We start from the raw sequence: 11,489 nt of genomic DNA, 5'->3' as shown, positions 1-11,489 counted from the left end.
GTTTGTATGTCTAAATAATTCAGTAAAGTAGAAGCGGTAGCTAATCTACCACAGCAATTATTTATTAATTAAACATTAAGCCTAAAACATACTACAACAACATACTGAGTATTCTGTTCTGTGTGCAAAATAAATTCTTGAATGTTTTTTGGTGTTACATCCTAAAACATGAAGTGGCATTGTTGTCAGTTGCTATGGCAACGAGTCGTAGCTTGGCGAATACAGTTAACTTTGCTGTGGATCATCAATATCTACATTTCTAAGTTTCACTGAGTTAACGCGGCTATGAATGACATGCAAATGATTAGTCTTTTTGCTCTCCAGCGTTGTATACCTGCCCGAAATATGTGTGTATATATATATATATATATATATATATATATATATATATATATATATATATATATATATATATATATATATATATATATATGTTGTCCGAGAAGATTTTGAAGCAAGAATTAAATCTACATGCCTATTATGTTGATTTATTGCAAAAGGAGATGATGTTGAAACCAAAGGTGAAATGAAAATGGGTGGATGCAGCATCTAAAGCAAAAGGATATGTATTTTTAATTAAGAATTGTACAACTTTCCTCACAGAATCAGGTCACTATGTATAATTCACAAGTCATAACTGTGTTGTCAGATTTGTCAGATGGAGTCTGTTTTTTAATGATGCCGGTGGTGCTCCCCAAAAAAACAAACAAACAAACAAACAAACAAACAAACAAACAAACAAACAAAAAAACAAACAAAAAAACAAAACAGGAAAAACCCTCAGTACGAGTCAGATTTTAGGCCTCAAAATGCTTTTTTCATGATTTTACTTTTGCTGTTCTAATATTATTGCCAAATATGTGAACATTTACTCATATTCAGATACATGTATCTCTCATGGGTCTTATGAAATAGCTTGCAGGTTTTTACCTTTATCCATATATCTACAAACAAAAAGTGATTTCCATTCAGCTTGGTGAAATAAGCATTCAGTAGCTGGATGGGACCAGACGTTACATTTAAATACAAAGATACATTTGTGTTTTGTATTTATTTGTATTTTGAGCCTTAAATACAGACATAAGAGGAATAGCACTTTTTTTTCTCAGCTCATAAATGCTGATATTGATATGCATTTATTGCTGTTGTATTGCTTGTTACAATGTCTTATTTGCAGCAAGGATATTTCTGGCTAAAAAGCCTTTTGCATAGTCATTATTTTTGCCAGACTGGGTCCTGACAGGACTAAGTTGACAGTAACAGGTTTTCTCAGCTGTCGGCAGCAGCTTACTGAAAATGTGCCTTTTGTAAAAAGTGGCTTTTTTCCAAAAATACCAAAGGTCCTGTCCCACATTTTGCTTCTGTTGTGACATGTTGCCATAGTTACAACCCATAATTAAGACCTGAAAGTCACTGAAAAAGTTGGAGGTTAGCAATGGTAGTAAATCGTTTTGCTTCCGTTTTTGTGGTATTAATAATGTATTTGGTTGAAAGCAGGGGAGCCTGTATGTTTCTGTTTTTCCAGCCCAAAACAAACTAAATAGGTTGCATTCATGTACTTCAAAATAAAATCACTGTCAAATAATAAAACAGGTCTGTCAGATAAGCTGCAGGATAGTCATATTTAAAAAACTAGAATATTTGCTACATCCAATATTAATACTGCCAGTACTTACTTACCAGTATAACTCGATTAATTGTCAGAAAAATCAAAAGTTTTAGTCATTAAAACCTAATGACTAAAACAATCTGAATGGGTCAGATGTGACAGGTCACAAGAAAAGAAGGAACAAAGTCAGAGAACTAACAGAGGCAAAGAAGAAAAATCTTCACTTTCTGAAAAAAATAGTTTTTGTTTACCGCAAAAGTATACTTGTTGAAGACGAATAAACCACATTGTGCCTTAAGCAGCAGTTTCAGAAGTTTTAAAATGGTAAACTTTGAGTTGGCGGTGTGGCATACAGGACAAACTATGTGCCATGAAATGTGCTGAAGTTTTAAAATCAGTTTCTTCTTAACATTTGATCAGACTGCAAAAAACAGATCCACATCTGAGCAGTTCAGCTGACCTTTTTCCTCATCCATTCAAGTGTCAAAACCACAGCCAGAAATGGTTCGACTATGTTTGATCTTTAAATAAAGCCCGGAGAATTAAGAAAGAACCCGACTTTAAGGTGCTGCGTGTCAGGATGAATGCTGTCACACCCAGTCTCCTCTCTCCTGATGGGTTTTCTTAATTCGCAGCCTCGGGAGGAAGCGCTGCCGTTCTCTGTGGATCTTTGCCGTTGTTCTGTTTTTACAGCAGCAATGATTGGGCAGCCCGGTCCCCTTGTTCTGCCAATAAACCCTGAAACAGACACAGACGGGGGGAGGGAGCGGGAGGTGGGCTGTACCTCACAGGGAGGAGGGAGGGCGTGCCATCGTGGGAGAGGTCTGCTTCTCCACACCAGACTCCCACCGTCCCTCCGAGCTGGAGGAACAAGCAGGACCCTGTGTGCGGATTCTCGGATAGATAACGGCGCAGCACAGCCTGGGAAGATGGATGTTCTGTTTCCTGCGGTCCTTCTATGCACTGCGAGTGTCCTCGGTGGAGCATCAGCCGCGTCTCACTGTGAGTATGGCACCTGTCAGCGCCGCGGCTCCGCGGCTGGAAGCTGCCGATGCTGCCGCTGGCGGGGCTTCACGCCCGGCTGGAGGGGGCGCCGGTGACCGTGGCTGATGCTGCTGGTTGTCATCTCTAGTTTTTTGTTGTAACATGTGAAAAAAAAAAAAAAAAAAAGTTGATGAGCAGTCGCGAGTGGATGAAGGTCAAGCAAACAGGTTTCATTCTGTTCCGCCGCTTGCTGCTCTCTGGGCTGAGCAAAGTGCCGAGTGGCCGCAGCAGCTGGATGTTCTGCCGAGGTTCGGCTTCGTGAGAGCATCGTCTCCAGACAGCCCGCTGAATACTCACCCAACACGGGCTGGCGGGCTGTTGAACTGCGCTAAGGCCTGTCTGCGCTGTGTTGTCCTGCTGAGGACGCGAATTTAACATGTTGAAAACAAACAGATGCATTATTATTATTATTATTATTATTATTATTATTATTATTATTATTATTATTATTATTATTATTATTTTTAGTAAGCTCCAGTCCCTGCTCTGGCTACTTGCATGTTTAATTGGTATGTTTCTGTTGCTAATTTGCAGTTATTGTTGGAAATACATTTAGGATCATATTTAGGTGATGAGTTCTTGTTGATAAGTAGGTGTGTTTTTTTTTTTTTTTAAATTATTTTTATTGAGCTGGTCTTATAGCTAAAGGAACACAAACCTTTAGAAACTTGAAGTCACACAAAGTAGTCATCTTTCAAAATTTCATTCCCTTTTAAAACCAGACTTCTGAGGCTTTGTCAGCTTTTTTCCTTTATTTTTACTGTTAAATCAAAGAATGCCTTGATTTAACAGCAAGGGGGAAACTAAGCTCAAACTTTTAGTTTGACAGTCAGCCACACCTAGACCGTTTTTTCAAAGTGGTAAATGCAGCATCAACATCAGCTGGTTAGCAGAATCACACAATGTTGTCCTGACAGATGTTATTTTTTACATTTTTTTTAAGACAGCAGCGTATTGAACATGTTCTAAAAATGTTGGGGTGTGTGCGTCTACAAGACGTTTCTAGGAGGCTGTGATGAGAGTGAGTGTCGGCTTAAATATAAAATAAGACATTGTGTTGCCCGCAGCCACATCACGTGGAAATTACAACGTCCAGCTTTGGATCGTCCGATCCAGCGAGGCGGCTGAGTGGAAAACAGTCAGCAGAGATGAGAACCATGTTTATATTATATTTGGGGTGTTGCTTTGGACAGTATCTTAACATCCAACATTTCCAGACTCAAAATCAAGAGTACATTTTTATTTTTTATTTTTCCACCACAGGATCACTGCTCAAAGCAGCATGTTCACAAGTCCTGGTCAAATATGGACCAAAAGTTCCACTTCGGTTAGTGGAACAAACATATTTCTAGTCCTGTGCTGAGTTATTTATTTAAACACAAATACCACTTTGTTGTCTGGAGTATTCTCAGATTTTGTCTTAAATTTCACTTGTTTTTTATATTTTACTTTTACGTGGTTTATTTGGGCTTGTCACAATGATTAATAAATCAATTAATCACATGATTAATTAAAACAAGCTGAATATTTTTTTCCTCCCTTTCTATCATAAACTGGATGACTTCAGTCTGCTTTGGTTTCATCCAGCCCAGTTTTTGAAGGACAGTTTTGTCTACTGTCCATTTCATTTTGCTGTTTCTGTTGTTTTGTTTATTTATCTCTGATATTTAAAATGTCTTCCAGTTCCAGCGTTAAATGTTTACTAGAGCTGAAGGTTTATTCATATTTGAGAATGTGTTCTTGCATTATTTTACCACTTACTATTATATTACTTCAAAATGGTCTTAAAACAACAGTACTATCGTTTGGCGCAATAACAAATTATCATCCAGCAAAATTTGTTGTTGGGACAGGCCTAAGCTTATTACAACCATTCACAACAAATCCTGTCAGAACTTGTCCTTTCTCAGAGACCCACTGTGCCTAAAACCTCGTGTAATCTGGAGCATCCAAGATATGCTTAATGCATTTGAAAGAAACATGCATTCCAATGCCAAACATGTCATTTCATTTTTGGTCCCTGCTCTAAACTAGAATTTTATTGTTTCACCATCAATACATTTGTTGCATTGTTGAGCCTTGTACCAGTGTAATGGTGGGGTTGCTCTGGGACCAGTTCCATGTTCACTAGTCAGGTAATCATTCCCTGTCTGAGTTCTTGATCAAAGTCATGTGTTTATGATTGAACAGAGTGCTATTTTCTATCAGCTGGAGTACTGATGGAAGCTGTAGAGGAGTTTGGGGAGTGGCTCTAGAGATGGACTGGAAACAGTAAAGGTCTCATGATGGGTTGTCAGTATGCAATGACAGGAAAACAGTGCATGGGAGATGGACATGTCATGATATCCATGTTTTAGCTATGTAGAACCTGGCATGTCCTACGAACAGGGTGGTGCAACATGGTAGACACCACAACACAAGCTTACCAAAAATAAGCAGTTTTCAACTGCAAAGCATAATTTTTTTATTGACTAAATCTGAACTTGCAAGCAGATTGATTAAAAAAAATATGGCAGTGGCAGCATCATGCTGAAGGGATGCTCCCTGTTAGTGTTATAGTAACACAGTTTGAAACCAGCAAGGAGCAGGGAATGTTTATTCTATCTTCCTATTTGCATCAATAGCACAATAAATGCCATAGATGCCATTATTCGAATAATCAGTGAAGTGAAGGTTATTTCAGTTTTTCAGTATTATTACAATTCTTTTATGTCATGTTTTAGACTTTTATGTTTTAATGTTGGGGTGAATTTCATCTCTAAAAACTGTCTGTCAACCACTTTTCTGCATATGAGCATGATTGGTATGATAAGAAACGTCAACATGGTCACATGCTTATAGACATGTTTGTGAAACCAACATGTTGGGTTGTTGCTTTGGGTTTTCAAGGCTGAAGTTGTAAACAATTGAAACAATTGGACTGCTTTGAATTACAGAATATAATATATTCTAGTCGTGACTGTCTTTGTCCTTGACAGTCATCAAATGTTGGCTCAGCAGTGATCAGACCTGATATGTACACAAATCAATGTAAAATACCACAGAAAAATTATTACCATATTAGATAAAATAAACTGGATTGAGTTGAAATTTTGAATATGTTTAGACAGATTAACTCTGTAAAGAATGATACTAAATATAGTCATCAAAATATTCTCCGTTTTGCATGGTTTCATCAATACAAATAACTGAAATTTGAAACATCGTTTGGATTTGTTTTGTATCATAATTGATACAATAGGCTTTTACCTTTCATTTAGATATTATAATCATCTTTCTGATTATAATCCATGACAATTTAAACACAATATTGGCTTGTTGCATTATGTTTTTGTGAAAGGTACTTACCTTCTGAAGTAGCAGCTTGCAGGACAAATAATACATATGGACTGTGTGGTTAAATGTGATTGAACTGGAGAAAACGTAATCAGCTTTGCTGCGACAAAGTCACTTTTTGGCTGAGTGTTTACAAGAATAAAGAAAACAAGTGAATTTTTACGTAACATTTTTCAGTTAAAATTTTCACAATAGTAAAATGCTCGTTTTTGTGCCGCATCTGTATCTTATTTTGAAGGGATATGTAAACGTTACCATAGCGACCAGAGTCAGAGACCGTTTGGGCAGTGGTCGAGAGGAGACGAGTAGAGCTTGTGAGTCTGAAGTCTGGTTTAGACGGCAAGATTTAAGGATTGTCGGCCGATTCTCCAAACCTCTGTGACCACAGAGCTGATAAAAGTACAACAGGTTCGATCGGTTCGTGTCTCCAATTTTTGAACCGATTCCAGTCACGAAAATCGCGATTCCAGAAGAAAATCCAGTAAAACTCCCACATAGCGGATGACGATGTAGTGATAGTGGTAGTTTGTGGACTCATTTTAAGAGATAAAAGACGAAACAAAAAGTAAAGATGTTGGATAAAATACTGCAGAAACAGCCGCTCTATTTGCTGCACTATGCACTAAACCAGACTCTCAGTTGTGCAATATAAGCTGTTTGGGATTTCCCTCCGTGCTTCCGTCACCGCACTTTCTGAATTGGCTACCTGTCACATTCAACAGGCTGAGTTCTCGCTCCCAGTCAGGGAAAACCCCACAGGCTGATAAAAGGGCCAAGAGACAATCCAACAAGTTGAATATGTCCGATTTTAGACTGGAACGGTCTGACATTCTGCGTAGCACACCACACACTGCAGGATGATCGGTTAGGATTATAGCAGCGACAATCTTAGAACTCGGAACGCTATAAGATTGTCATAAGGGGAAAATTGGGGCAAAAAATTGAAGATTGTGTCATGTGACCCCCTTGAACCTCCCCGGGCCATAGTAAAATTGCCAAGCCTTGACCGGTCCGCGGTGATAAGAAGGTTGGGGACCACTGGTCTATGAGCATTTGAGCATTAGCTTCCCTTTTAACTCATATATTTATATTTTTAATATGTCATTTACTTCTATCCCCATTAACCAGACTAACATGTTGAGCTGAGTTTTCTCAGTGATAACAGTGAATGCTTAGGAATGAAGGAGAATTGACTCAACTTACATTGCTGCCCTTTCATGTCACGTTAAAAGGTAAAAGGGGCTAGCAGCAGTAAATCCACCAGAGGCGTGCCACCGTTTGATCTGTTTGCCTCCCTGAACTATATGGTGGGTGTGACATCAGTGTTTAAGCTGGTCATTTTCAGGTGAGGAGCACAGCTGAGCTGACAGCTACATTCTTCATCCTTGACAGTCATGTGCTTCTCAAATGTTGGCAGTGATCAGGCTTGACATACAGTGCTGCGATGAGACGCGGAGATACTCCTGGAGGTCAAAGTGCTGCTCTCATATTTACCGCTGGGAGAAAGAAGGAGGCGATAGAAGCGGTGTCACAGCTGCTCTGTTGGGAGGCTCAGACGGTGGCAGCCATTTCCTCTCTGAGGACAGCCCTTTGACTTTTTTATGAGATGGTGACGGGTCTGTCGTCGGATTTTAGTGCTCAATGGGTCAGTCTGCAGCAGGAGTTAATTGGTGCTGCATCGGCACGGTTTCTCCAATGGCACGAAAAGAGTTATTTACAATTAAATCAGAATAACACTTTCCTTTGAATCATTGCATAATGACCGTACAATCCAACCTTATTAGCCACTGTTGAAATGCTTCTTGACAACAGCAAACCGTGAGGTGCTCTCCAGCAGCCGCAACAATAATAAGAAGTGATTATGTACTGCAGGGGGTAAAAGTGCTTTTCTTTCAAATGTATTGAGTTCTGCACAGCTGCTTCCGAGGCCTTTAATGACCCTGCTGCTATTGTTTTGTACTGAATATTACTGAGACAACTGGATGGAGAACTGTGGTTCTTTCATCAGTCTCTAGACTAAAACCAGTGCAGGCTCTGTTTTGGATCTACCCCATCACACTTTCCAGTTCCAGGACCACAGCGAGTCCAGGACTGTTCGGAGGCAGAAAACATCTGCACACGATGCCCCAGTGCCACTCAGTCCTCCCTGCAGTTCAGGCCTGTAAGGATCAGAGCTGTCTCTTCACTCCTCACCCATTCTTCAATTGTCTTTTTGTGGAATTATTTTTCAAAGAAGGTTTTGGTGCTTCTCAGAGAGAGCGATATCGGGATGTATTACATCATCATAGAAATTCTGTCACGCTTGGGGTTTGTCGCAGTATTGTGTGAGCATTGATTAGTGTGTTTAATGAGATAGACTAAGCTTGCATGATGTTGATTTGCTCTTCACAACCCAGGCTGCTTTTTATGGTGCCAGCAGGAAGTAGGAGCAGCTATTAATGGGAGCCTTCTTTCAGAGTTTTAATTTTGATTTTATGTTCAAATAGTGGCTGCTGATTTTGTTAATCCCATTTGATGAACTGTTTGCTGATGAGCTTGAAAATCATGTTTGAATATAGATTAAAATACCCAGGCAGTGGAGCGCCGCGGGGCTCAGCAGGCGGAGTGGCTGCAGGACGTACGGTGGCCGTGAGGCCTCGGTGCAGCAGTCCTGGGTTTGATTCCCGGGCCGAACCAGTTAAAGCATGCAGTGCTTCTATAGTGGTATTTTGGATGGACATTTAATGTGCAATTTATGTTATACAATTCAGCTGAAACCCCCCAAGCAAATCTGTTTAAGGTGGAATGTGAACAAATAAAAAGGTGCAAGGTTGCATAAACATGAGCCCACCCCCTCTAATGAATACTTTATGCATCCGGTCTCTTCTGGTAGGATTATGTCAACTTCTAAAAATACAAAGTTATTATCATTTATTTACCATAGGCTCAAACTTTTGAGATGGAAACCTGGGGACAGTGTGATCCACCATGATGTCTTTCTGTAGGATAAGCACCAGCAGTACTCCAAGTTCTCCATAGAATAAAAAACAGAAAGTTGATCCTTTGTCTATCATATTTTTTGCTATAACATATTACAAAGCAGAACTCATGTTTGTACTACAGCATCTCTTGTAGGTCGACAGACTTTGCTTGCCTGGCTAAGCATCTATTGTTTATTTGTTTTACATAGTTGTTCATACATCAGTAGGAGTGGTGTATAGACGCTACACGAATAAGACAGTGGTGACGGTGGTAGGGGTTCACCCTCCACTGGATCGCTGGTTTGATTCCCGGTCAGTCTGCCCTCATTGTTTGTGTCCCTGGGGGCAAAACCCTCCACCTCCTTCGCCTGCTGGTGTTGGTTAGAAGAGCTGATGCAAAATGGCAGCCGGACTTCTGTCTGCCTGCCCAGGGCAGCTGTAGCTATAATCCGGTAGCTTTCTGTCGTCAGTGTGTGAATGAGCCCTTTGAGATTTCAATCGGAGATATAAAGGGAATTATAAATAAAGATGATTATTAGTATAGCAAAGATGGGCGTATATGCATTGAACTGGAAGCACCAATCTTCCAGTCCCCAGGACTGTGCATTTGTGTCGCATGCTGGTCATGCATCTCGACAACTTTCACTCAACAGTGTGTAGTGGAGGAAGTTTTGCATCTACTAACATTTAGATCCAAAACTGTCTTTTTGGTGAATACCTCATCAATGCACACGTCAGCTATAAAAGCGTCATCGCTCGCACAAGAAAATGTTTAGAGCAGGGTTACTGTAGGTCATAAGACAATATCCTAAACCTTGAACTTCTCACAGAGCTCTGTTCAATTCACCATCTGAATGTCAAGAGGGAAAAGCACAGTTGGCACCTAAACTTTTAACCGTAAAAACCCTTGGAATTCATTATTTGAGATAAATCCCTAAAATACCAGAAGAAATAAGCAAAAAACAAACAAGCAAAAAAAAAAACTTCTAAGCACTTATCATAGGGTTTGGTTTGATTGCCGCATTTCCCATTAAGCAAAAGTCTTGGTCGAATGCAAATATTTAGGGATATGAACTCGTTCTCTGCTTGTGCAAAGCTGGTAGAGACCTTAGCCAAATTACCTTCAGCTATGATTTAGTATACATGCATGCCACACTTTTCAGATATTGATCTTTTTTTTTTTCTTCGTTTAACAATAGTATTCTACCTAGTGATGGTCTTTCATATAAAATCCTAACAAAATCTAAATCACTATTTTTGTGGCAATAATTTGGAAGTTCAGGTGACATAAATTATTTACTGCTGAAATCAATATGAAGTCCACACCTATTTTTTTCCAGGAATAGATAATTTGCTAAGATAACATATTATCTATAGATATCAAATTATCAGATAGATAATTTGATAATTAGTAGTACTTAACAAACAGCAGATTATCTACATGGGAATAAGATAGCAAATACATCATTTGCTATATCATTTAGAATATGGCAGAAGCTAAAACGTTTTCTAGAACACATCTAGAAACACTGAGTCCTACGATTCTGTTTTAAAAATACCAAAATATAATTTTCCTCGACCCTGATAAACGACACAATCTCCTCTCAGTAATAAAAGGTGCTAAAGGGTTTGAAACCCATTAACACTTTCATAAATGAGTTCAGTAAAGTACCAGCGACCCATGAAGTCACATTCATTTTTTTGCGGCAGTTCGATGCAGGACGGGGAATTGAGAAGGCCAGTTTTATTCATGTGTCTTTCCCGAAAAGACACATGAATTCTAGTGGATTGTGTTCGGGGAGGTTTGGTGGCCGATGGCGTCTGCCAGGAGGCGATGAGCCTGTCGGGGTCAGAGGATCCATTCTGCCGCAGCTCCGGCTGCCTGTTTACCCACAGAGTGTCACTCAGTGTCTGCAGGTGGAGCAGAGCTGGAACTCCCCTAATTAATAACGCCAGTGTGAATTTTCTTTTTTCCATCTTGTGGACAGTGTTTTGTTTTGCGTTAAGTTTAAGATTATTTGGTCAGCAAAAAGGATGGCCAAAAATATTGCGATTAAAACGTTGAAGCAACAAACTGTGGAACAACTCAGGTGATTTATATTGCTAGTTACATGCGATTTCAGCACATTTATGGATTTTTAACCTGTTTTGTTGCACATTTATCGGCAACATTCCAAATCTCCTTCGTTAATAAGGCCAGTGAAGGCACGGCGCTCAGCCCACTTGAGGCCTGATTCTGGAGAATAGAAGGAAAAAGGCTTTCATTAGTGGCTGATGTGACACTCTTCAGCGTGAGTCTGTGGGAGGAATGCTGCCTCGCTTCCAGTGATCTCCTCACTGGAGACCGCTTCACCAGCCATCTATTTTTTATGAGATGGAATCGGTTTTCCGGGGTGGCAACGCACCCCTCCACCACACACACACACACACACATGCACTTATTTAAATTTTTATGCTTCAAGTTAGCTCAGTGAGCATATACTTCACTACTAATTATTTTCCATCTGAAGCACCGGGAAGGTGTTGAAGCAGAGCATGCA

General features: G+C 39.8%; 1 protein-coding gene across 1 annotated transcript in view; it reads left to right on the top strand.

Annotated features, from left to right (window-relative positions):
* Positions 1-2,161: 2,161 nt before the first annotated feature.
* The window catches only part of cntnap5a (contactin associated protein family member 5a), a 149,791-nt gene continuing 140,463 nt past the window's right edge, over positions 2,162-11,489 (top strand). Inside the window, exon 1 of the mRNA XM_014985252.2 lies at positions 2,162-2,611. Within this exon, the coding sequence (XP_014840738.2) occupies positions 2,194-2,611 (418 nt within the window). The 5' untranslated portion in view covers positions 2,162-2,193. The remainder of the gene's footprint in view (positions 2,612-11,489) is intronic.

Source organism: Poecilia mexicana, unplaced genomic scaffold, assembly GCF_051168715.1.
Source record: "Poecilia mexicana isolate PSO_F unplaced genomic scaffold, ASM5116871v1 scaffold_2, whole genome shotgun sequence".
NCBI classification, from domain to species: domain Eukaryota; kingdom Metazoa; phylum Chordata; class Actinopteri; order Cyprinodontiformes; family Poeciliidae; genus Poecilia; species Poecilia mexicana.
Note: the sequence above shows the minus strand (reverse complement) of the source record. Positions and strands in the feature narration are given on the sequence as shown.